The 27,164-nt window shown below is 48.6% G+C and overlaps 1 protein-coding gene across 3 annotated transcripts in view; it reads right to left on the bottom strand.

Moving 5' to 3' along the window:
- Positions 1 to 21,834, bottom strand: part of Tmprss4 (transmembrane serine protease 4) — a 35,935-nt gene extending 14,101 nt beyond the window's left edge. For 2 of the 3 annotated variants that reach the window (XM_047515716.1, XM_047515717.1), the window contains exons 1-3: positions 21,616 to 21,834; positions 4,836 to 4,869; positions 757 to 870 (exon numbers count right to left, since the gene is read on the bottom strand). In XM_047515716.1, coding sequence (XP_047371672.1) covers positions 757 to 870; positions 4,836 to 4,869; positions 21,616 to 21,618 — 151 coding nt within the window. In that variant the 5' untranslated portion in view covers positions 21,619 to 21,834. Of the gene's footprint in view, positions 1 to 756; positions 871 to 4,835; positions 4,870 to 21,615 lie in introns of those variants that run through there. The other variant, XM_047515718.1, reaches the window with a different exon arrangement.
- Positions 21,835 to 27,164: the final 5,330 nt, after the last annotated feature.

Genomic DNA, 27,164 nt, shown 5'->3' with positions numbered 1-27,164 from the left:
TGGGAATCACTGTCCCAGGTGTCCTGATTCTACTCTGATCTCTGGTGCCCCATACCCTGCTGTGAAAGCTGTGGTCAGTTCCCTATTGTGACCATGGGGTTGGTGAAGGCAAGGACTCAGTCACAGAGTGTGGGAACTAGAGGAGACTGTGGGAATCACTGCTCCTTCAGTTAGTCTTTGTCACCAAGTGATCTGCTCAAAGTCACACTGGGTCTCAGGCCCTGGCCATGATGAAGATAGAACTCTAGGTGGGAAGAGCACCTGCTAGGCAGTCTTCCCTTGGGCTTCCTCCCTTCCTCCCTCCTCACAGGAGGTGCTTTCTGTCCTTCTAGCTGGGAGGCTGCTCAGATCCACTCAGTATCAGCAGGAGATGGGAAGGAAGGGGTGGGGTGGGCGCCCCTGCCAGGGCTTGCGTGGGTTCGTAACAAAGGCCACGTGTGCAGCACAACTTCTCTCCAGGATAGAAGCCTTCTGGGAGAGATGGGGGCTGAGTTCAATTCCCCCTTCACTCTTGGAAGAAGGTTCTCTTCAGAGCAGGGGTGGATGCATGTGGAGGCGGTTTTTTTTTTTTTTTTTTTTTTTTTTTTTGCACAGCTTTATGCAGATCACCTGCTTCTAACTGTGGGGGTGGGAAGGTGGAGGCTGTGGGTGGGGCTGTCACTTACCAAGGGGTGAGGGCTGCCACTTACAGAGGAGGTGAGGGAGGGTACTGTCACCTGCTTAGGGGAAGAAAGTTGGGTAGGGGCTGTCACTTACTGAGGATTGCCACAGTGGCAATGGTCGCCAGGCTCAGCAGTACCGCGATGATGGGGATCCCCACCTTTTTGAAGGTCTCCAGGGGAGTGCGGGGTTTGCCCGGGGCAGTGGCATCTGTAAGGGGGCGTGAGGAGGGGATGAGCGGTCAGTCAGTGCTCAGAGCTCGCCCCTGCCAAGGCCAACAGCTCCCACCCTCTGGCCTGTAGCGGGAAGGCCTTGGGGACAGTTTTGGTGAATGCTGGGGACTTGTTCTTGCAGACTAGGCTGAGCTTCCTCAGCACATCTCACCGCCCTCCTCGTCCCCAGGTTTAGCAACTTTCACAAGTGCTCCTGAAATGAGCCTGCAGCCCCTGCGCCTGCCCCTCCCCTTGCCTTGACCTGTTCTAGGATGCGTCACCCTGTCCTGTCTGACCCGTGCCTGCCTTGGGGGAGGCCAATCCCCAGGGCATGTACTTGAGCACATCCTCATTTACTGTGCTATCATTTACCCTTTTCCTGACTTGTCTTTTTTTGAATATCTTTTTATTTTAAATTGACACGTAGTAATTATACGTGTTTTTGGGGTACATACAGCTTGGCATTTCCATACATACTTGCAATGTATAATGATCAGATTGGAGTAATTGATGTATCTGTCATTTCTTTGTGCTGGGAACATTCAGAACCCTCTCTACTAGCTCTTTTGAAATGTAATTGTTGTCAGCCACACTTACCCTAAGGGACTAGAGAACATTAGACGTTATTCTCCTAGCCAGCCGCACCCAACTTATCTTCGGATTAAATTGGAAGCTCCAGGAGGGCAGAGCCTCTAGCACAGTGAATGCTTAATGGGAGGCTTCATAAATAAATTCTGTGCACTCCATCTTCAAGTCAATCCAACAAGTAGTGAGTCCCCAGTGTGGCCCTTCTTGCCTTTAGGAGATTATAACGTGGAGAAGAGGCAAATGGGGCACAGATGCCACCGGTGCCACCAGGTGGAAGAAGGTGTGTGTTATACTAGAAAGACAGTCAAAGGCAGACTGGGGAGGACTTCCTGAGCAGGTAGCACTAAGCTACAGGTAAAGAGGGGGCCCTGGACCCTGGGCCAGCCCCAGCACAGGCATGGAGGTGGAGAACTGTGAGGACTGGGGTCCTGGAATATGAGGTGGGCCAAGCATGTTAGGAGGCAGGACAGTAAAGTCAGTTTCTGGAGACTCTTGAAACCATGGGTAGGCTGGGACCGTGGTGCATGCGTGTAATCCCAGTTGCTTGGGAGGCTGAGGCAGGGATCCTAAGTTTGAAGCCAGTCTCAGCAATTTAGTGAGACCCTGTTCAAAATATAATAGAAAAAGGGCTGGGGGATGTGGCTCAGTGGTTAAGTGTCCCTGGTACCAAGAGGAAAACAACAAAAACAACAAAAAACAAACAAAGTCAACCATGCTTAGGAGTTCAAATTTTTATCCTGAAGGCAGTGTGTAGCCATGGAAAGTTTTTGAGCAGTAGTGAGACATGATCAAATTAATATTTAGACAGAGGAATCTTTCACTGGGGAGTTGGTGGATTGGAACAAAAGAGTCCGGGATTAGGGCACAGTTAGGAGCCCTTCGCTGCTTAGAAAGGGGTAATAACAACTACACGTCCATTTCACACGGCTGTTCAAGGAGATGGAACTTGGGAACCACTGGGAAAAGCTCGGTTCTCGGGAGTAAGAAGTAGCAGAGATAGGCCCGTTTCAGTCCCGGCGACTTGTGGGCTGTAAGCTGAGCGGGTGCAGGGACCTCCCCTCCAGGGAGAGCTGGAGCAGGAATTTAGGCCACCCTGAGAAACCTGAGAAAGTGAGGGACTGCCCTCCTGCCCTGGCCCTGTGTGGCCTACTCTCATCCTCTTCAGGTCTGCGATCTTAGTGAGGTCTTTCTTGATCTCTCGCCCTAAAATGCAAGCTTCCAGCATTTTCCATCCTCTTTCCCTATTTCCTTTTTCCTGAAAGCACTCATCCTCTCTAACATAATCTACACTTTATATATTCTGTGTATTTTCTGTCTCTTCCTACCTGTGCCTGTAATGAAGACTCCTCGAGCTAGGACTCTGTCTGTTTTGTGTACTGATGAGCCCAAGGGACCTAGAAGGGTGCCTGCCCCATGGCAGATACTCAAGTATTTGTCCAGTGAACAGAGAAATCGCTCTGGACTCTGTTCTTGTAAGCACACCCCTTCTGTCTTTCTTCCAGGTGCCATTTTATCTACCTTAATGGTAGCTAGTCACGCATCTGGCTCCGTCCCTTTCCTCAGCTCTTCAAAAGCCAAGAGCATCCTACCAGAGACTGGTCAGTGTCTCATAAGTGCTGATATTAATGAATCTGCTGATAAGGGAATGCTGAAACTTTGTGTTTCCATAAAAGAGCGTATTCTCCTTAGCAGGGTGTAGGTCATCAATAATGTTAGCTGATACTATTTTTTAATGTTCCAGCAGCCAAAACTTCCTCTTTTCTGTGGCCATGGCAATGTTTCATGGAGCCATTCATTCATTCGTGCATGATTTACTTATGAGCACCTACTTCTAGAGGCAGGAGATGGTTTGTTTTCTGGGAGAGCGAATGGCCTGTTGGGGGCCCTGATCCCTATGTCCGGGGTCCAAGGCCTCTGACTCCTGGGCATTCTCAGGAAGGTCCTGCTTCCCTTGTCAGGAAGGGAAGGGTCTTCATACTTAGTTTAAACTCCAGAACCCATGGAGCTAGGAATGGCCCTCCCTGCCCACCACTATTCTTTCCTTCAGTCTCCCTTGCCCATCGCTGCTGGACAGAGCTTCCTAAAAGATGACTTTTGTCCTCTCACTTTCCCCTCGAGAGCTTAAAAGGGATCCTTACAACTTGCACGTCTGGACTGTGCTCCTGTGTGCTTTCAAAACCAGGGTGTTTTGGCCTCGTTCTCCTAGCTCAATGGGCTTCCACTGCTAGTCCCCGCCAGCTTCCAGCTGTGCACAGGCAGGGTTGTTCCTAGATCCTGGAATGACTGCTATTAGTTCTTTCTTACCTCTGCAACTGAGAGCTCAGGCCCTTCCTTCCTCCACTGAGACTCATCACTCTCTTCTGCCCCCGAGAGGCTACTCATCCTGCAGGGACTGGCCTAGGCACTCTCCCTGACCACTGGAGCAGCACTGATCATTCTGACTTGGTAGTTCTCAGGCTTACTCACTGGGAAGCCTGGTAGTGTTCCTTGGGGACACCATGGTCTGCTGATACATTAATTCCAAAGTACGAACTAGGTGCTATTCTTATTTGCTGAAGATTCCATTGATTGTGATCATTATTAACTTGTGACCCTGAACTGACAAACAAAAAGCTGTCTAACTAAGTAGGATTGAACATTTTCTTATTGATCTGTGCATATTAATCTGTTTCTTGCTCATTCGTTTTGCTGCTCTGGTGAGTTATCAGGAGTGGGTATCAATGGTTTAAGAAGATGTAATGGGGGGGTGGGGTCGTGGCTCAGTGTCAGAGTGCTTGCCTGTCATGTGTGAGGCACTGGGTTCTATCCTCAGCACCACGTAAAAATAAATAAATAAAATAAAGGTATTGTATCCATCTACAACTAAAAAATATTTTTAAAAAGAAGATGTAATGGAAGGAAAAAATCCTTAGATTTGGGAACATTCTATTTATTAACTTATCTCTCTCCTATAAATTAGGTAAAAATTGCCACTTTCTTTCCGACAAGTGAAAACACTGTCATCCAGATTGTTTCCTGGCAGCATGGACACACTGTGAACTCCATGAGGGCAAGGACCTTGCTTACTGCCGTAGCCCAGCATCAGCCCAGGGCCTGCCACAATGAATGAATCGGGTGGCCATTACTGCTGGAGCTGTGGTTTGTTGGTTCTATTTTCCCAGACTAGTTCTCCTACTTCTAGGATGAATCCTGAAACTCATAGGTGCTTAATGTTTGTGGAATGATGGATGGATGATGGATGGATAAGGGATGGAGGATGCCCACAACATTTAGCACTTGGGACAGGTGGTAAGGGCCATGCAAGAGTAGCTCAGTGTCTACTTGTGAACTGAAGCAGAGGCTGAGGGAGACATAGGAAAGCCAGATTGAGCTTACCAGGGCTGTTCAGGGGTTGGTCACTGTCAGGATCCTGGAATTAAAGGAAAAAACATTGAGTTGAGTGGGAGAACCTCTCAGACAGAGCTGACAGCTTAGGGGAGATTCTTGGTTCATCTGCATTCTCTTCTTCCTGCTAGACCTAAGTTGGGGTTCTCTGTGAGATCCAAAAAGGAAGAAATTCAGTTATGCAACTCTTTGAACTGGTTCAACTAGGTTACTAATTATAGTAGCTAGTTAGCAATTATAGAAACAACTGATTACTGGGTTGTTATGGGTACTGCTGAATTCTCAAGATTATTTTTCCCTATGGTCTGTTTTTGCCAACCACTTGTCTATTTTTTTAAAATAGATTCTGTATTTCTGTAAAAACTTGGACAGATACTTCAAAAAAGGGGATACCCAAGTGACTAGGTGCGAATTCAAACCACAATCAAATGTTTCTACATAGACACCAGAATGGCTAGAAAAAAAAGCTGATGACACTAAGTGTTGACAAGGATATGGAACAATTGGAATTCTCAAACATTGTTATAGGAGGGCAAATAAGAACAAATACTTGGGAAAATCTGCCAATGTTAAGCATATAACTATTTTTTAATTTAATGACCTAGTAATTCTGCTCCAGGATGTAACTGAGAGAAATGGATGCATATGTCTAGCAAAAAACAAAACAAAACAAAACAAACAAACAAAAAAAATCAAACAAAAAACTATACATGAATGTTCATAGTAGTTTCATTCATAAAAGCTAAACATCAGAAAAACCCTAATGTCAATCAGTGGTATGGCATATTAATAAATTACGGTCTATTCACATAATACAGTTTTAGTATGATGAGAATAAATTAGTGCTAAATGCAACAACATGGGTGAATTTCATAGATATAAAGATGCAGGAAAGAAACTAGACATAAAAAGTATGCACTGTATAATTCCATTTGTATGAACGTAAGAGATAGAGTTTGAGGGATGATAGAAATCAGCAGAGTGACTACTACTGAGGAGATGGGGCAATTATTGGAAGGAGCACCATGGAGACTTCTAGAATGTTAGAGAACATCTGCATCTTGTTCTAGGTGTTGGTTACACGGGTGTTTATGTGTGAAAAGCCTCACTGAGTTGGACACTTCAGATTTGAGTGCTTTATTGAATGTATATTAAAACCTAGTGAAACAATAGACGAGCAAAAACCAAAAAATCTACCATAGTACTATGCTGTTTCTGAGAGTGTGTCTAGGTCACTACTGACACGTGTACATAAGCACAGGCACAGGCACTTCTCACTCTTGCTCGTGCCACTCCATGTGTGCACTCGGCACACAGTCTCTCGCACCAAGGCTCACGTGCAAAGCACACCAACCCTTTTTCCTGCTAGGCAAAGGTCAAGGTGTGTGTGCTGCCCAGGTTCCTGCTCCCTGAACACTTCCCTCACTCTCTCTGTGCCTCCCAGGAGGCTTCCTGCTCCTTCTTGCCTTTCCCAGTCTGGCAGAGCATGTGGCATCCCTGGGCTCTGTCTGGGGTCTGGGTTTCTACCCAGGAACTGGCCTGCCCTTTGGTGCTGAGGTCATTGCCAGCCCCAATGGTGGTTGGAGAAGCTGCAGGTCCCTGTACATTCCTGACTGGGAATTTTTCCAATCCCCTCTAGGAGAGAGAGGGCTTCTTCTAAGCCCTGGGCTGGTGTCTCAGATGGGACGTGGGGGTGTCCTCGGGTACAACGACCGGAGGGAAAGCTCCTTCCTTCCTTTCATCTCCAACGCAAGTCTAACCTGCTAGAGAGACACCTCGCCCTTTGTTGTCACTAAGCCAGGGATGACTGGATGACTGGCTGATGTAGCAGACGTCCAGGGGCTGGAGTCCGCAGGGGCTGAGTTGGAATACGGCTCTACTTCCTGTTAACTGTGTGCCTCGGAAAGATTCTTAATCGGCCTGAGCCTCAGATTTGCCCTCTGAAAAGTGGGGAGCAAAACACCTCCCTCAGAGGGCAGCTGTGAGGATGAAATGAGTCATCTGGTGGAAAGTGCCAGGCGCACACAGGGACTCCCCCAGCCCCCCGCTCTCTGATCTCAGTGCTTCTGTGGCATTTGGTACACGTTCTTATCACAGCACGTATCTTGATGGGTGGTGACTGTTTCTTCTCTCTTCTTTTTTGGTTGATTTTCTTTTTCTTTAATTTAATTTTTTTTTTCGTTGCTGGGGATTGAACCCAGAGCCTTGTACTTTTGAGGCAAGCACTGTACCTACTGAGCTATATCCCCAGACCTAATTTATATGTGGTGCTGAGAATCGAACCCAGTGCCTCACACATGCTAGGCAAGCGCTCTACCACTGAGCCACAACCCCAGCCCCCTAGTTTAATTTTTAATTGACAAATAATAATTCCATTTGTCACTCTTTCCTATTGTCTTTGTACCCTTAGTGTTTGACATGGGGCTTGTACCTAGTAATGAGTCAATAAATGACTTGAACTAATGGGTCTCTAGACTCTGCACCTAAGCTGTTTCCCAGCTGCCTCTTCTCAGTCATCACCCATGCTGGAGAGAGGGGACAATTTCTAGGGTGAAGATGAGACTCTGTCTTGCTGTGACTTTGGATTCAGGTTATAATAATACCAAAAGTATTTTACATGCAATTGGCGTGTAACAGTTTACAAAGGCCTTTCATCAAACTCAGTCGAGTCAAGGGTAAACAGGATTGGTACCAAGTGTCTGATAACCAGGTGATGAGCATTAAATAATTACTAAACTAAACAAATATTAGTGGGGTATCCACATTGTAACAGGCAGATTCAGGAGCTGTGGAGTCAAAGGCAAATAAGCAAGCGTTACTGAAGGATGGGAGAAGTGTTCAAATGAATCTGTCAGTGACTGCATCCCTGGGGAGAGGGGCGTACCCCAGAGTGAGCAGGATAAAAAGAGCAAACCAGAAAGGACCAGAGAGTGGTGGGAGCTATGCCCAGTAAGGTGGGCTAAGAGGAGAAATTCCTGACTGGAGGCTTAGAGAGGGAGGTCCAGGGAAGGGGTCAGGGTGCTTGGGGGATGTGACACCTGAACTGGGACCTGAATGACAGGAAGGAGCCAAGCAGATGAGAACATGCTAGGGAAGTTGGAGGAACTGCATGAGATTGGTAGGGTTTGCCAGGTGAGATGATGCATGCCTGTAATCCCAGCGATTCAGGAGGCTGAGGTAAGAGGATCACAAGCTCAAGACTAACCTCAGCAACTTAAAGAGACCCTTGGCAACTTAGCAAGATTTTGTCTCAAAATAAAAAATTAAAAGTGTTGGGGAGGTTGCTCAGTAGTACAGTACCCCTGGGTTCAATCCCCAGTAGAGAGGTGGGGGGAGAGAGAGAGAGAAAGAGAAAGAGATTGGAATGACTGGAGAGTGAGGTGAGGCCAGGAGAGAGAAGGAGGTTAGGGGTAGAACGATTCCACATGTGTTTGGGAGATAAAGGCAGTAGGCATTGCCAACATAGTGGATGCCCTTGAGTTCTGATTAAGGAGTAAGGGTGTTTGCTGAGATAGTGAAGGCCAGAGGAAGGACTGGTTGGTGGGATACTCAGAGTGTCCATCTGGTGGCCCTCCCTGTCATCTCTTCTTTTCCACTGAGTCTACCTGTGCATACATGACTGGATTACTTAAGGAAGGTAGTACGAGTCTTTTTTTCTTTATTGTTAATTCAGTGAGCATCTGCTGTACCCTTTGATGGACCAGGAATTATGCTCAAAACTGACACAGAGGGAGCAGAAAGGTTACCATCTGCAACTCCCCAGGCCTCAGTTCCTCACTGAGAGCTCAAGTGACCCAGTCCCCAACAGTGGCTAATGTCTAGTTTCTGTTCACAGAAGAGCAGTGTGGAAAACATTCCCCACCCATTTGCAAACAATAGAGAAAGAAAGAAAAAATGAACCAATTCAACACTGTATGCTGGGACTACAGGGAATATGAGTGTCTTATTAATCACAACATGCCCCATGTCTCCTGCAAGGCACAGCATAGAGTGAGTGCTGACTAAATATTTGTCAAATGAGAAAATTCATGAACCTGCTCAGTTTTATGACTTAGACTCAGACTAGCCTTCAAGTAACTGTGGTATAGTTGCACACTAAAATATCATGCTTTAGACAAAAGAAATGAACAACAGTGACATAAAATAGTATAGATGGCCATTAGCAATTTAATATTAAGGGAAAAATAAGTCCCAACAGATTACATATAGCCCAGAATCTCTTTCATAAAGAAGCAAGGTATTGATGAAGGTAGAATTTGGGATGGTGATTACCTTGACAGAATGCATCTTGCAAAGTTCCTGCCTTGGACATCAAAGATATACATTCAAACATACAATGGAAAAAAGATAGCCTCTTCAACAAATGGTGCTAGGACAACTGGCAATCCATATATAGAAGAATGAAATTAGAACCCAATCTCTCACCCTGTACCAAACTCAAAGTGGATCAAGGACCTAGGTATGAGACCAGAGACCCTGTGCCTACTAGAAGAAAATGTAGGCCCAACTCTCCATCATGTTGGCCTAGGAACTTTCTCAACAAGACTCCTAAAGTGCAAGAAATAAAACCAAGAATCAATAAATGGAATGGTATCAAACTAAAAAGCTTCTTCACAGCAAAGGAAATAATTGAGAATGTGAAGAAAGAGCCTACAGAATGGGAGAAAATCTTTGCCACCTGCACCTCAGCTAGAGTACAAATCTCCAGGATATAGAAAGAACTCAAAAAACCTAACACCACAAAACAAATAGTCCAAATCAATAAATGGGCAAAGGAACTGAACAGGCACTTCAAAGAAGAAGAAATATGAATGGTCAACAAATATATGGAACAATGTTCAATATCTCCAGCAATTAGAGAAATGCAAATCAAAACTACACTGAGATTCCATCTCACTCTAGTCAAAAATGGCAATTATCAAGAATACAAGCAACAATAGATGTTGGTGAGGATGTGGGGAAAAAGATACACTCACACATTGCTGGTGGGACTGCAGATTGGTGCAACCACTCTGGAAAGTAGTATGGTGATTCCTCAGAAAACTTGGAAAGGAACCACCATTTGACCCAGCTATCCCACTCCTCGCTTTATACCCAAAGGACTTAAAATCAGCATACTACAGTGATTCAGCCACATCAATGTTTATAACAGCTCAATTCACAATAGTTAAAGGGCTGGGGATAGAGCTCAGCTAGTAGAGTGCTTGCTTGACATGCACAAGGCCCTGGGTTCAATCCTCAGCACCATGAAAAAAAAAAAAAAAAGACTTTACACAATAGTTAAGCCATGGAACCAACCTAGGTGCCCATTAATAGATGAATGGATAAAGAAAATGTGTTATATATACACAGTGGAAAACTACTCAGTCATTTGCCAGTAAATGGATGGAATTTCAGAATATCATGTCAAGTGAAATAAACCAATCCCCCAAAACCAAAGGCTGAATGTTCTCTCTGATATGTGGATGCTAACACACAATAAGGGTCTGGGAGAGAATAGAAGTTCATTGGATTAGATAAAGGGGAATGAAGGGAAGGGAGGGAGAAGGGAACAGAAAAGACAGTGGAATGAATCAGACATAACTTTCCTATGTTCATATATGAACACACAACAAGTGTAACTCCACATCATGTACAACCACAAGAATGGGCTCCCTAATCAGGATAAGTTATACTTCAAGTATGTATAAAATGTCAAAATACACTCTACTGTCATGTATATCTAAAAAGAGCAAATAAAAATGTACATTCAATATATATTGAATTAATATGAAAAAGAGACCTGACTGCCATCTCTGGAGGAGATGCTTGTATAAAGGAAGTGGGAGGAGGGATCCTATGACTGGATGAAAATCATTGTTTAAGTCTCAGCCTTTGTTGGGGCTGGTGGGTTTATGGAGTCTAACTACATTGTTAAACCAGCAACAAGCAAGTGAGTTACAAATGGGCTCTAAGAGGACCAATAGATGTCATCTATCAAAAGTGGTGATTTGTCCAATGCTGTGCACCCAAGATTCAAAGAGAAAGTAAAAAGCCTCCCCTGACTTTTCCGGGCATCCTAGGAGGTCACACTCTTATCCTCACAGTGCTTCGCCCTGACTCTCAGGCAGTCTGAGTCTTTTCATGGAGTGGCTCATTCTTTGACTCCTCGTGAAGTTCTTGGACAAATATCTCTGATACAGAGGGATCAGAGACGATGGGCTGATAAACTTCTGGGAAGGGGAGCTGCTGAAGGCCATGGGTACCAGGACTAATTGCCAGGGAGGTGGGTGCATTCAGGCCTGCAAGTGATGATTGGGGACCATCTATGTTAGTGACAAACAGGATAGAAACAGGAACTTACAGGCAGCCCATTCCTTTCAGCTTAGAATCAATCCTGAGCTGAGGAAGTTAAGAATGGAGCTGAGACACATGGGTACCAAGTGAGATTCAGAAATCCAGTCACCCTCCATCACTCTAGTGGGTCCCTGCCACCATCACAGGAGTGCCACGCTGAAAGGGTCTCTAGAGATCATTCCAGACAACTCCAATGGAGGCCAGACAGGGAAGGTATCTTGCTCTGGAGTTGATAGAGGGAAGTGGGGGAAGCTGAGAGGCCACTAAAGAACAACTATGCAACTTTGCTTTGCTAGACACATCTTAGTTTATCCCCAACATGAACTCAGCCCTGGTTACAACTGCCACAGGCCCCAGCTCAGGCCGAGCAACCTTGGCTTCCCCTTCTGCGTGGACTGCGGTCTGGGCCAGGCCCATCTGCCGCTGATTCAGTCTGCTGCAGAGCCCTGACTCATGGGTCTAGTCTAGTCAGTGTCTAACCTAGGGCTTAGCTGGGAATCCAGCTCCTGTCCTCTGGAGAGCAGTGGAAAGGCAGAATGCTCAGGCCCTCAGGGCCTGGGAGGACCCAAGTCAGAGAAGGTAGAGATGGGACTGCATGGGTGTTGGATTGTTGGAAACACATGCCATTGCCTGATGAGCTCAGAACCTTCCTTCTTTGTTTCTTGGTTGGTCAGTGGCAGCAGAAAGACATTAATCTAGGACCCAAATGTGGAGGCAGAACAATTAACTACTGCAGTTGGGTATTGTAATATAGCTTACAATATCCTTTCATAAATGCTATCCAATTTAATCCTTGGAACAACCCAGGGAAATTATCTCCATTTAACAAAAGAAGAAACCAAGGATCATATGCATTAGGTGGCTGCTATGGCTTTAGAGCAAGTAGGTGGAAGACCCAGCCTCATGGCAGGGCTTCTGGACTCAGGGTACAGTTTTCATTTCCCTGAAGTCTGAGGAGCCCATCTATCTGGGCAAGGGTCATCAGCTGGTGCTGCCCTGTGATGTAGATCAGCACATGATCAACACGCCATCAACGGGCAGAGATTGCCCCCCTGCGTCTCCCCAGCCTTTCTTAGTTGGAAGGCACAGTGACTTCTGCTTGGTTCCTGGCTTTGCCAAATCATCTATGAGGGGCTGGGGGAGGATAAGAGATGTCCCTCCAAGAACATATCCACAAAACAGCTTAGAGCAGGTCTGGACGCCCAGAAGGGGCTTTATTGCTATTAGCACCCCTTCTTCCATCTGCCTTTAGGCTTGCTCCTCTCCTCTGCGGCCCCTTCCCCACCCCTATTGCATTTTAGATCTTGAAGAAACTTCTGGGCTTAACTCAGATCCAAATGGCATCAGGGTTCTATTTCCCTTCCAACTCAGAGACAATGAACTCAGACATCAGGCAGCTCTTGGTTTTAAGTGTGTGTGTGTGTGTGTGTGTGTGTGTGTGTGTGTGTGTGGTGGGGATTAAGTGCTGCAGAGAAGTTATAAAAAATCAGCCTGGGGAGTATGAGTTCTCTTCTCACCTCCTCTTCTGACTTGCTGTGTGGCCTTCTGCATACCTCCAACTTCTCTGAACTTCAAGGTATGTCAGGTAATTGGGAACTCTCTTTCAGAGGTGATAAGAGACAAAGAAACAAGTCAGTGTTGCACCAGGCTAATGATGGCGAAGGAGGCCAAAGGAACAGAAAGCGGGCCAGCTCCTCTGTCTGCCTTCCTTGGCAAGCAGCCTGTCCCCCAGGGCCTTCTCTCTTCCTCTCTGCAATGCTGACTCCGCATTGCCTTGCTCTGGAAAGATGTCAGCAGGGGCAGAGCTGGAACGGTTGTGTGGGTGAAGACAGCAAAGCAGGAGCATATAAAGCTGGACTTTTTTGCCCCGTGCAGGTGCTGAGGCCCTGGCTTCCCGTGATTTCAGAGGGAGACCCTAGAGTGAGTCAGAGATGCTACTGTTGCTAGGTGATGGGATAAAGAGGCCCTTTGGGGCTCTGGCAGGTGGCAGGGAGGTTGCTGAAGCCAGTGACAGAGCAGTGGGGGAGACCCATGGGAGGAGTGGGGAGCGTTGTCTGGGTGTGCCAGGAGACCAGAGGCTGCTCACAGTCACCTCGAAGAGCAGGGCTCAGCCATAGCTGGCTCGGGTGCTAGGGGGCTCCTCATACTGCTCTCCAACCCCCAAACCAGCATCCCCTGCATCCTCACGGCAGGCTGCCGTGTCCTCTCCACCTGCAGCTGAGGTGGGCAGTTTGATGCCTTTGCTCGGCTGGAAGCGGGATCCTGTCTCTAGGGTGCCTCAGCCATGACAGGTAAGGTGGCAGGGAGGGCTGCCACATCCTGATGAGGGGAGGGGACTTGCATATGCCAGCACGAGCTCGGCTGTGATGCAGCAGCTCTGAGTGCAGGGAAGGCTTCAGAGATGACACTCAAGATGGCTTCCAAGTGGCCTCAGTCCTGTGACCACATCTCCAGCATGTCCCCCCAGCCCACGCTACCACAGGCTGTCACACAAAGTAGATACAAGAAGCAGCCTCATGGCCTCTGCCTCGGGTCTAGGCGTCCTCAGAGCAGCACAGTCTGCCTCAGGTCCAACCTCAGCCTCAGCTGCTACATTAGAAACCATTTTGCCTTGTTCTAAGCCATATAGGTGCTGACCTGTTGGCAATTTGAGCTGAGCACCTTGGTGCCCATCTCAGCGTATAATGGCTCCAGGGCAGGGCCTGGAGCAGACGAGAGGTGTCAGGTGACCTGTCATTATCCTGCTGCCAGCCTGCTGTTCAGCTCTGTCATTTAAGAATTAGCCTTTGTGTTCAGGTGTAGCTCTTAACTCCAGATAGGGCCTGGAGAGAGGATGAAGAGGGAAATATCCCTGTTTCACAAATGGAGAAACTGAGGCACAAGTTAAGCTCCCCCACCCAAATTCACAAGGCAAGACAGATATTAGGGGAGGAGGGAGGCATTAGTACAGGCCCACTGGGTGGAACTGAGCTGCAGACAGCCTGGCCCAGTGGAGGGCTCTTGCTTCCCAGTAACCAGCTCTTACGCACCCTCTGCAGACCCTTCCCTTGGTCCCAGGGAAGCTCCTGCCTTTTTGAATTCTCAATTGTTCTACTTTGTGTGACTTTCCCCCTGCCCCAGGGTGGTGGGTCCATCTGAGTCACCTTCCCTTACCAGCATGGCCTGATGGGAAGGAAGGTGGCTCCACCTCTGGACATCTGAAGGCAACGTCTCACCAGCAGTGGAAGGGGACTGGAGACAGGTCACACTTAATCTGACAGGGGCCCCTGGGGGCTGCACTGGGAAAAGCTGATGGATTATAAAGTTTAGAGGGATTCCTTAGACATTTCTGCCTACTTGCACCAAGAAGCTGTCATCCATGATGCAGTCTGATGTTTATAAAAGAATCGCTACAGAGTTTAGGCTGTCTTCGAAAAATCATAGTTCCTTTTAGCTGTCCTGAATTGTCCCTTAAACTTTAAGGGCGTGGGAAGTGGTGGGGGGGGACGAGGGAGTTTGGAGGTAGAAGGTCTGACTCCTCTACTGGCATTCTGAGCCGCCTTGGGCAAAGTGCTTACCATCTTCTGGACCCATTTTCCCCACTTTGCAACGTGGGTAGGATATATCTGACTTCATGAGTGTTGGATGGTGGGCGAGGCTCTGGAAAGTTCTTCCTGCTAGGTACAGTGTGCCTTTTCAAGCCTGTTGGAACGTCATCTGGTTCTCTCACAGTCCTACAGACTTGTTTATGGTTCTCCTTGGTTGGCCTTTGCATTTGAAGGTCTCAGTTGCTTTGGTTGGGGGGGTCACCCGTGTTTGCTCCTCTTGAGCAGACATGCTGGCCTGAATCCAGTTCTGCCCCTTCTCAGTCATGTCAGCCTTCTCAGAGCAAGTTGGTGATTTTTTTTTCTGAGCCTTGGTTTTTTCATCTGTAAAGTGGGGAGGATATGATCTAATTCAAGGGGTGGTCGGTGAGGATTAAGTGGGAGGATTAAGTGGCATGCTGGTTTGGTGCTTGAAACACAGAGGAGTTTGGTAAGTGGACATTTGTTCCCTCCACTCCGATTACCCTGAAAACTGGGGAGCGGAACTGCAGATGACATCAGAGAGGGTCTGCACTGGGGCTCCGTACAAGGGCAGGAATGAGCAGTCTCTTTTGTTCTCCGATGATAACCAGAGTTCCCAGGAAAGAGACTCCTTGCTCACGTTCCTGGGAGCTCTGAATTCATGATCTTATAAATAGTGCTTCTGTGGTGCTTCCATGACTTCTCTGCATTATTACTTTGCAGTTTCCCAACCTGGTGTTCCTCTCCCACTTTCCTGCCCACTCGTGGAACTCTGTGAGCACTTGGTGAGGCTGCTCCTCACTGGGATGCCATTTGCTAGAGGAGGGGGTGTTTGACAGGGGATGGTGCACAGGTCCTGGTATCCTGCCTCCTGTGCCTGAATCCCACTTCTGTTGCTCATGGGCCTGAGGACTCGGGCAAGTTATTTAGCCACTGAGAACCTCAATTTCATGTGTGTATGACAGAGAGATGGATTCAATAATAAACCCCAAATATGCACAGCATATAATTTTGCTGTGTGTGGAGAAAGAGTACATAATTACTAGATATAGTAATAATAATAGTAATATTTTATTCATTCAGTGAGGCATTTTTTGGTGGGACTGGAGACACAGTAGTGAAAAAGAGGCAAAGTTCTTCTGCCCATGGAGTAGCTATTCTATTATTGTTTTAAATAATTCATAACAATATTGAAATGAAACTTGGCAAGTGCTTGATGTAGTAGATATTCAAAAAATCGTTCATTATTAATGGGGATAAGCTGAGTAGAGGCCTGGCATGTATGTAACAGGGCCTGGACAGATGGCAGCTATTTTGAACATCAGGAGGGAAAGTTATGGATTAAGCGTCTAGGGAGAGTGATCAGGGCAGTCAGGGAACCCACAGTGATGTCACATGACCTATGCACACACTCTGAAGAGGGCAGAGGATGCAGGCTAAAGGGGCAAAGAAGGACAGGATGAACCTGGTCCCTGAAGATGTGATGGCCATCTCTAGGAAGAGGTGGAAGAGGATTCTCCCCGCCAGCGGCGGAATTACAGGAGTCCCTTTCTCTTGACAAAGGGACGATTGTTAAAACAGCCAGAGCTTCCTAGAAAAGCAAGGCGTGTGGAGAAGCTGGATGGTGAAGGAGGAAGGCCCAGATACAGGCTCTAGCACCCCTGGGGATTGCAGGACTCCTCAGGGTGTGGGCAAGGGAGGGAGGCCGGGCTGGAGTGGGCGGGGCCGCCGGGCTGGAGTGGGCGGGGCCGCCGTCCTTCCGGAAGGCTCTCCTTGAGGGGTTGTGGGGCTCTGTGTTAGATTTCAGTGGCACTCCGCGGCCCTGGGGAAAATCACTCACTTCAAGGACCTCTAAGGTTCTTCTCTGAGGTCTGTGATTGGGAAGACCATGCTATTAGCCTAGACCTTCTCTTGTCTCCTCCCCCAGATAAGACTAGTCTTGGGTCTGAGTTCCTTGTTTTTCTCCATGGTCTCCTGGCAATTCGGTTGTTACTCTTGAGCAGCACTGGATATGAAACTCTACTCTTCTTGAAAATCTAAGTTATGCTGAGTTAGTGTCCATGTGTTTTCTTCCTTCTTTGTGACCTTTTTGTGTAACCACTGGTAGATAACCAGGGATGGTCTGCTTGCTAGGAGGTTGGTGAGGAATGGCGTCTCCTTGTAGAAACCACTTCTTTCCTCCATCCCATTGGGCCAGCTGGACTGTCTTCTTCCAGTGCACACTTTGCTATGGACTCATCAGTTTGGAGGCAGGACAGTGGGGCGCCCTGGGTTTGCCTTCTCCTGGGTAATTCTGGGTGCTGGTCTTATGAGTCCACATGCTGGGGAAGAAGGAGAAAACTCCTAAGTCCCAGCTCTGTCTCTTCTGGGCAGAGTGACCACTTTCAAGTCACTTGGCCTCCTTGCGCCTTCATTTCCTCATCTGTAGAATGAAGATTTCAATGTCCCAGAGAGTTGGTGTCACACTGAAAGGGAGATATTGGATGTAAGGTGCTTCTCCAACCACAAAATGCTGTGCTCGCTGCATTAGGTGGGAGAAGAGCCACCGCCGCTGCTGCTGCTGCTGCTAGTATTTTCTGTGAGACCACCAGGGGCTCCTACCCCTCAAGATAGGTCCCCCTAGGAGCTGGCAGGACCCATCTCCCTGGGGATTGGAGATGTGGTCATGGTGCAGGGGTGGGAATGGGCTGAGGGTAAGGGCTGACTTCAGCTCCAGTTACATCCTTGTCGTCATCTGTGAGTGAAGGAGTGTCCTGCTGTGGTTGGGTTTGGGGAAGCAGTTTAACCTGTCTCCGTTGCAACTGCAGAGCTTCAGAACTGAGGGTCTACATTTTGCATTCTCATCTCTGAATCTTCCACAGTGTCTTGCCAGTCCCTAGCCCATAGGAGATGCTGGGGAGGCCCATGCTCAGTGAATGAATGAACACAGGTATGCACGTCATAGTAGAGGAAATTGAGATCATACGAAGTACCCAAAGATCTGTCAGCTCAGCCCCACCGGTGGGCAAAGCCCAGCTGGACCAATGTGCAATGGGCTACTTCGGGACCAAAGATACTGCTGCTAGCGCTGGATAGGGGCAGTTTCAATCTCTCACCCTCTTCCTTAAGTGTTCCTTTCATCTGCCACCTGTGAGAGTTTCTGTGGCATGTGAGTTAGCCTAGGAAGCTGGCAGCTGCTCCGGGAGCAGCGGGTAGGGCCGGGGGTCTTGCAGCTGTGCCTTGTTTACCAATTTCTGTGCTGCGATCTTGAGGGTTAGTCAGAGCAGCAGGCTGGGAGGTGGAGTTAGACGCGTCATGGGGGGATTGCTACACTGGCTCTGTTCGACTCTCCCTCTTCCTTGTCATTGGGGTTTCCAGGCAGACTCAGGCCTGTCCCTCCCTAACCCTCAGCCCTGGTTTTCTGGAATGGTTACATCTCTGGTAGGACTGGGAGTGTTTGTGTTTGGACTTGGTGAACTTGCTTTCAGTATCTCATAGATCAGAAGCTGGTTGAAGGGGACTCAGTCTTGAGTCATTTGTCATCCATTCATTCATTCACTCACACACATTTACCAGGTGCCTATTCCAGGCCAGGTCTGTGCTGTATTGGGGCCTAAAATACATAGATCCTGTCTGCAAGAAGCTCATGGTCTGGAGGCAACTCCTTTCTAGAATGTGGCTGGTGAATGCATTTTAGGTTGGGGATCACTGCTCCCCAAATCATTGGGAGCCTGGTGTTCCACTGAGGCCGGTTTTCTCTGGGCAAGACAGAAGGTGGAGAACAGAAGAGGTGCCTGGAATCTAAGGCCCAAGAAGATTTTCAGATCTGAAGATGTTTGCCTCCTGTTATCCTGGATTGGTTCTGGGGCTTTGGGAAGCTGGCCCAGAGTTCCAGAGCCCTGTTTGTAGTCTCTCATCTCTTGCCCCTGTGAAGTCCCCTCTTCTGCCCTTCCTCATTTCCCATGTGGCCCTCCTCCCCCTCCTGCAGTTCGTATGCTCAGCCTTCTCTGGTCCCCATGAGGCCACATCCTGCCCTGGTTCGGTTTCTCAACTCCTTATCTTGCATCACAGTACACACCTCAGTTGTTGGATAAACATGGCTTGTGTGATTATGTGATTAGTGTCTGTCCCTCCCACCTGCCACCCCTCTAGACCCTCTAGATCCTGAGCTCCCTGAGAGCAGGCATAGGTCTGCTTGCTCTCACCTGCTAGCACATCTCTATGAACCTGGCACAGACGGCACGTCCCTGTCATTTTGTGCAGCGAGTGAGGAGTGCTGGATACCCACTGGGGTCCTTCCCTCTCAGCCCTGCTGAGCTCTGGGGCACAGTGGGATCCTGAACCCAACCTTGCTGTAGGGGCCTGAGTGCCCACCACATGGGGACAGACCTGGCCTGTGCCCCTTGATTCTCTAGGCACTTCTTCCAGCCATGGCACACTGCTGCTTGTCTCCACACTGCCACTTGTGTCTTGCTGGCCTCATGTGGTTCCCTCTGTCTGGAACACCCTTCCTGCCTTCCCTTCCTGGAGGGAGCTGGTTCCTTCAAGGTACAATGCAAATACTTTGTGTTCTGGGACAACTTCCCAGCCACCCTGGGTGAATCTATCTTCTCAGTTACAGGGGGACCTTGTGATCACTTCTGGAATACACTTGTCACACTTTTTTTGGAGAATCTCCAGGGTAGAACCTAGACCTTGTCCCCGCCCCTATTAAAAGGCTGACCAATGGTCAATTAAATAGTATCTGGCTGGCTGGAGTTTCTTTGGGGTCACAGTGATGTTAGGTTTCCTCACCTGGGTAGAGAGGAGCTCAGGAGAGCAAGCAGGAGAGAAACTTTTCTTCTCTCTTTCCAGGACCTTCCACTGCCCACCTCTCAGGGTGCTGCCTCAGAGCCCAGGATCACCTACCTAGGCTATAGACTCTGCCTTGGTCTGCATGGGCCCTGCGCATGCTCCCTGGTCCCCACAGCCAGTAGGCTGGCCTGCTGATTTGTCTTATTCCTTGAATCCCAGCCAAATCTTTTGGGTCTGCCCCAGACTGGTAAGGAAAGGAGGCAGTGGGGAGGGACTCCCCAGAGCAGCTAGACCTCAGGTGTTTACACCCTTGTCTGAGGCTCATGGTAAGTTTGGGGTGCCCTGAGTTAAAGCCAGGATGGCCAGTCATGAGTTCCCAACTTCCTCCTAGTCCTCAGTAGCAGAGTGGATATGAAAGAATGCATTCCCCTTGGGCCAGACACTGAGCTCCGACCTCTGCCCAGGGCTGGTCCCCGGCTCCAGCTCTCTGGGCATACCTGCTAAGTAGGCTCAAGGCAGCACTTGTTGGTAAGAGGAAGCTCCATGCGGGACTCTGACCCTCTGTGCCAGGGAGTGGCCTGCAGATAAGGGAGGAGACAGGGAGGCTGAGCCTGGCCCCAAGTTACCCCATCCTCTCCCCAGGGCTAGGAGCTATGGTTATTCTGGCTTCAACAGTGGGAAAGGACAGGGTTATTAGGCTCAGGTGGGTTAGTGGCCAGCTCAAGGCCATAAGTTCCCTCTACCCTACCCAGGAGAGGCTAGTCATCCTGCTGCTTTGCATTTGGGGCCCCAGATCTGACCCGTCCACCACAGTGTGCCCACCTGCCCTCCCTCCCTCATACAGCAATACCCAGCTCCTATCCCAGGTGGCAAAGGGTCAGGGTTAGATTTGGCAACCGGCTGTCATTTCTTGGAGTAGATGCCTCTACAGTCACAGGCCTTGCGTTTGTTAGGGTTCCCAGGTTTGCAGAGCCTATTCACGTATATGAGCCCATTCAGTCTCTCCACTCACCCTGTGTGTGTTCTGGGTGATCATGGAGCCTAGTATTTCCATTTTACACAGGGAGAACACGAGTCTCTAGACAGCACAGCTAATAAGGGAGATGGCCTCTTGGCCTTTGATTCTGCAGTGCTTGCTCCTGTGACCTGCCCCAGAAACTACTCACTTGTCCACTGTTCCCTCAAGAGGTACCCCAGCAGCAGCAGCTGCCACCAGAAGGCAGGACTGCTCCTCTCCTCCCTGTGATTCCCCGGACATGGGGCCTCTGCATGCAGGATGAGTTTCTGGGGAGCCTCCTCCGATGGGGCAGCAGAACTGCCTGACTCTGTTCCAGCATCCAGCAGGCAAGACCCTCACTCTTGCTGCCCTCGGCTGGGCACTAGCATTTTGCCAGACTTTTCATTAGAGGGTCATGGAAATGCTTGGATAGGGCGTCAGGAGAAGGTCCCTTGAGGGCCCAGCAGGTGACGCCCCGTCCCCTTGGACAGCCTCTTCCTTTCCTTTGCCTTCTCTTTCCTTATTTTGGTTGCTGGGCAATTGCTTCAACTTGACCAAAGACTGAACCCAGCTACTGACTCTTCCCCTTCCTGGTTCTCATTGTGCTTCTTAAAAAGTGGGGTTGATTTTCTCTGCCCCAAGACAGTGAAGATGCTCTAGATACTCAGAGAATAAGCAGATGATCTTCCCAGGCACCCTAGATTTTTTGGGGGGCATCTCTACAGTATTTTCTTTAAAAAGAAAACCCAGAGCATAGCAGAGGGCCACTGTGGCATCAGAGCGTTCCCTGGCCTTGACAAAACAATGCTAATCTCTAGCTATCAGAGCGGAAGACACTGTACAAACTGGCAGGCACCATCTGGGACAGGATGGTCGAGGGGACAGGCCTGACTTCTGCACTACAGCTTTTTTGATGGGTTGGTCCAATGGAGGGAGAGGAGTAGGCAGGTGAGTACCAGACATGTAAGGTGCCAGGCGTGGGGGTGATTTGGGTGTGACCTTTTTTAAAACCTGGAAGGTGTTATAGAATTCTCGGCTGATGACCCCTCAGGCTGCCTGGGGCCCTTTATGGGGACCACTGGCCTCCCCCAGTCTTAGGAGCTGAGACGTTCACACTCACCATGATGGCTCTGTGATCCTCCTGAATTTCCTTCGGTCTGGAGCTGAGATGGACAGGAGGAGGGCCTGTTCGACCCGTCCTGGCTGGTCAGCAGGTGAGAAGCCCCTGGTCAGCACTGGCTGGAGGAGGCCCAGGTGCAGGGCTGGCCTTGGCCCCTTATGGCCAGCATCCTGTCCCTCAGCAAGTCAGCCAGCCACCTCCCACCTCCCTACTCTAGGAGTGATTTGGGGACTGTGGGGCTGGCTGATTACAAGAACCCTACTGGTGAAGTTGCCAAACTGGAATGATTATGTATCTTGTAACCTGACACCTGTCTTAGGGGCTGGAACAACACCTGAAGTCATTCAAGGGCCCTTTGGCCTGAGAACAGGTGACACACCTAACATGTTACAAAAGCCTTCCCGCCTGAATGGTTCCACCCACCAGGGCCGGCGGAAGATTCTCTCTCTCCTAGTGGCAGGGCTTCTCACCATGTGGGTGCTCTCGTTTGGGGATGAGGGAAGTTGGAGGGGTCTAGGGTTGGGATGACAGATTTTACTGCTCCATGGAATGGGATTGTCGCCACGTATGCAGTGACAGGATTAGGACATTCATTAGAAGGAGGGGATTCTTACCTTTGAAGATGTCCCAGAAGCAAAGCTGGCTGGCACAGGGCTGATAAGAAGATAATACTCAGTGTTACTTCCAAGTGCCTCACTGCTTATTCAATTTTTTTTTTTTTTTTTTTTTTTTTTTGCCAATCACTCCTGGTGCTATCCTGACGCATCCTGAAGATCAGGGGATGTGCAAGGTGAAACCTTGGAATCTCAGACCACAGAGCCTGAAGGGGCTTGGGTACTTGTCCACTTGTATTCCTCCCTTCTGTGGGTGATGAAACTAAATTCCAGAGAGGCAAAGTCAATTATCTGAAGTCACACAGTAGGTTAATGTCCCATTTGGAACACAACCAGATCTTCAATTTCTCAGTCTTTCCCCCTCCTCCTTCTTCTCCTCCTCCTCCTTCTCCTCCTTTTTTTTTTTTTTTTTTTTTTTTTTTTGTGGTACTGGGGATTGAACCCAGGAGTGTTCTGCCCTTGAGCTACATCCTCAGCCCTTTTTAGTTTTCATTTAGAGACAGGTTCTCCCTAAATTGTCAAGGCTAACCTCGAGCTTGTGATCCTCCTGCCTCAGCCTCCTGAGTAGCTCAGATTACAAGTTAGACATTTGTATCAGCCCTTCTATGGATAAATGTGCTTCTGTGTGTCACCTCTTTAATTCTCACAATCAGCTCATGAAGTTATTTTGCAGTGTTTGATAGTTGAGGGAACTATAGCATCTGACAGAGCCTGGCTTCCTTCCCACTGTCAGCCATGTGAATAGGCTGAATGTAACACAAGGGTGGGAAGCCCTGAGCGTGTGGTCCAGGGTGGTGTGGCCCACCGCAGACCCCTGTGATGCCTGGAATCTCCCGTAGATGGAACTGACTGTGGTGCCATCTTGGCCTATCAGTGCTTGTGCCCTCGGGCTTGAGCCGAGCCCAGCCTGGAGGATTGCTTGAGCCAACATGACCCCTTGCCCTTCCCCACCCTAGGGCAGTGGCCTTTAGAATTGGAAGTCTGGTGCAGAGTTGAGAGCCTGTGACGTCAGAACACATGACTTCAGGGATGTGAAACTTCGTGTAGGCCCCTCCCTTTTAAGGAGGACCTCGCAGGTGGGCGGGAAGAGGCCAGGCCTCCATTCCCCTGGCTCCTCTAGGTGCACAGCTTTCGATTTCCTCGCCCGCTGTGCTCAGGTGAAGCTGGAAAGCGGTAGCTGCCTGGGCAATGAGGCTTCCGGGCGGGGCGGGTTGGAGGGATGATTACTCAGCCCTCACTCTAGTCTGCCCCAACTCTTAGTGGAGTCTGGGAACCTGTGGAGAGGCCAGGGAAAAAACACGTGGGAAGGGCTGGGCAGCTGCTTTGATAGGGAGGAGGCTGCAAAGGTTTTGGGTGGAGGCTCTGTGGCCTGCAGAAAGCAGAGGCCACTTCTCTCAACTGCCAGGAGCAACAGCCAGGTCAGAACCCCCGTTCTTCCAGAGGAGTCTCCGTTCCCCTCTGCCCTAATCTGCCCTGATTTTTGCTATTTCCCAGCTATCCCTTATGTTCTCCTTCTGTTCTTCCTTTGATTCTCCTTTTATCTCTTCCTCTCTTTCCCGAAGGATTTTCCTCTTTCTTCTGTTTCCAGGAGTGTGTCAAGGTCAGGGGTAGAGTCGTCATGAAGTTCAAGCTTCAGAATCCCTCATTTAAGGCCCCTTCCAAGGCCCTAGGGAAGGTCCCAGCAGTATTTCATATGGTCATATGTTTTTGTAAGTTTTGCAGAAGCTTTTTTGGTATACTTTTTAAAAAAATGGCCCCTCAAAATGTATAAACTTCAGGTCTCCATGTTATGGGGTGCAATTTAAGAACAGACCGATCACCACTGAGAAGTCCAAATTTGAGAGTCTTTATTAAGCTGGCCAGCTGACTGTCTCACACAATGCCCCAAAAAGTGGCTATTGGGAGAACAGCCCCGACCACAGAGTTGTAGGGGTTCTTATACCAAAAATCACATTAATCATAAGTGTCTTTTGCTATGATTCGAAATTACACATTAACATCATGAGATCGTCGACAGAGAGAGAAGTGGGTCAAACTGACCCTTACCTAGGTACAAACTAAAGAATGGTTGCTAACATCCACACAATCACTGTTCACATGGTACATTGTTTAGGACCAATAGGAATCAAAAGAGAGCAATTCTTCACTACATAGGAGTTGCCATTGTATATTATTAAACATGTCACACCAAGTAACTGATGATGGGTACAGAGGTGGGGTGTTCCCATGGGAGAAATTTATTTCCTACATAACATGGAGTCTCAGAGCAAAATGGAGTCTGTTTAGTCATCTCCCTTAGAGTCTGGCCTAGAACATTCTCATGGAGCCAGATCTGTCAGCCCATCACACTCCACAGCCTGGATCAGACTTGGTGAGGAGCATGGGCTCTGGTAGCTGAAGTCCTGTGTCCTAATCTCAACCACTAATTATTTATATCACTGTGGGCATTTTATTTAATCCTCCTGAGCCCCATCTTCCTCATTTCTAAAGGGACAATAATAGTACTGACCTCTTAAGGTTGGTTATCAAAATTAAATGAGATAATCTCTGTGATGTGTCTGGTACCCAAAAGAGACTTTGTGAATGGAGCTGTCATGCCTTTTAATTTGGGTTTATTGAGCTCAGACTAGAGCCAGTTATTGTGCTAAACTCTGGAGATTAGAAGAGAAAAGGTGCAGGCCCTGAATACACACGGCTCACAGTCTCCTGTAGGAGATGGACACACCCATAAATCTTGCTAAGTTTAAAAAGATGTTCCAGCAGTGATAAAACAAAGAACCTCTTTGGGGGTTTGGAGAACCTTCTTCTTTCACTGTCCTCTCACCCTATCCCCTCTCTCCTTCCCCTTCCTTCTTCCACCCCACCTCTGTTCCCTAAGGGGGTTTTACCTAGGTATAAAATTTACAGGACTGTATATTAATTGCCAGTTATTTCAGATTTTTCATTTTATCTTTGTATCAGCAGTCAACTACCTGTACCTGACCATTCGGACCGCCAATGGCTCTGTCTACAATGTCATCTGTTCGTGTGGTTAGACAGTGGTGGAAGAAAACTTTAAAAGTTCCTCCCTTAAGTAGCTCAGTCTGCCTTCCTAGAGCACTTCCCCTATTCAAGCAGGATCTTGTGAGGGCAGCAGGTCCTCCAGATCTTCCTGCTCCAGGTGTGTCCCAGGCATGTCACCTGGGAGCCTATTAGAAATGCAGAATCTCTAACACCCTCCCCAGCCCACGCAGCTGGATTACAAGATCTCCAGGTGAGGCGCGTGCCCCTTAAAGCTTGAGAACACAGTTCCAGGTCTCTTCCCACGCTCAGGAGCAGGTTGAGGCTGTCATTTCTGGAGTGAGCTGAATTCAGTCACAGCTTAACATAGAAGAACCCCTGGGGTTCCTTCCAGCCTTCAAAGTCTACAATTCTTCCCTCTGAACTTAAGTGTTGTGAGATCCAGTTCAGTGACAGACCCTTTTGTTGGAGTCTCTCCCAAGGCCTTAGGTGGAGAAAGGCACGGCGGGTGGGCAGAGCTGGCAGCACTGCGGTATCTCTTGTGCCAAGCAGCTGTGGAATGCAGGATGCAGGCAATGCAGGGTCCCGTGGGGACAGCAAGCTGTGCTTCGCTCTCTGCCAGGGCATTCAAGTGTGGCTCTCTGATGATTCCCTGACTTTCTAGGGAGAATTTTCACTGCTTGGTGACCCTTCTCCCAAGATGTGGTTTAGGCCCAGAGACTCAAAGGAATCCTCAAACATCTGCACCAAAGAAGAACTGGAGAAATAAAGAATGCCAAACCCTGGCTGCCCCCAGTCACTTGTGTGGGCTGGGAGCTGATCTTCCTCTTGTGGCCCTTCTAGGTGGGCAGGTGCTCCTTTCTACCCATGCATGACTTAAGGCTGGGGTGTGTGGCAGGAGATTGGTGTGAGTCTGCTGGAATGACAAGGTCCATTTACTTCAAATTAGCCACAAATACTAAAAAAGAGCTACATCGTATGTGCCGAGATTCATCATATCGGAGTCTTAGGCTTGTGTAAAGAAGTCGCCTGGCCATTCAGTCCTTGCAGCCGCTCTGTGATGTGGGTGCTGCTGTTACCTCATTTTACAAAGGAGTAAACTGAGGTTCAGACAGGGTTGAGATCCAGGTGGATGAAACCCAGGACATCCAGGCCTGCTGTGCACAGCAGAGCAGGAACTGTGTGGATTGTGGCCTCTGCAGTCCTCCAGGAAACTTTGAGAAGCCACTGAAACTCCTAGAGCAGCAGAGCCCCTTGGGGTGGGCCTGGCTCCCAGGGAGCAGATTCCATCTTGCTCATGTCCTTGGATGACAGTCCCAGGGAAAGACCTTTTCATTAGCCCTGGTCCCAAATGAGGTGGAGAACACGTTTCAGATCCCTTCTGAGTCCGAACTTTTCTTCCTTCATGGTGCTGGGGATGGAACCCAGGGAGGGCCTCGAGCATGCTGGGCAAGTGCTCCACTACTGAGCTCGCCCCGGCCCCAGCCCTTTCCTTTGTTTCCCGAGGATACTCTTCATTTAATCCCAGGCAGCCCAATGCTTTAAAGACACTGGGAGGGCAATTGGGTTGGGAGATTCTGCTTTTCATCCTAACTGTGCTAGAGATTCGAGACCACTAACAGATAGTACTTTGATGATTCTTTAAAATAATTTGGCTAGAAAGTCGATAGTATAGATTTACTCTATTCCATTTATCTTCTCATGCTTCAGATAACGAAGGACACATATATGTACTAATCTTCATGACTCTGTTGCCAACTGCGGTCTCACCTTGGGCAGACCCAAGGTGACTTAACCTCTCTGGGCCTCATTTTCCTGATCTGTGAAATGGGACTTACCTCCTGGGGTTTCTGTGAGCACTAAGTCACTTAATATTTTGTAAAGAGCTTGCAGTGGTACCTGGTACATAGTAATGACCATATGAATATTGTCGGT

The sequence above is a fragment of the Sciurus carolinensis genome, chromosome 11 (genome assembly GCF_902686445.1).
Source record: "Sciurus carolinensis chromosome 11, mSciCar1.2, whole genome shotgun sequence".
NCBI lineage: Eukaryota > Metazoa > Chordata > Mammalia > Rodentia > Sciuridae > Sciurus > Sciurus carolinensis.
This window is presented reverse-complemented; position numbering and strand designations above follow the sequence as displayed.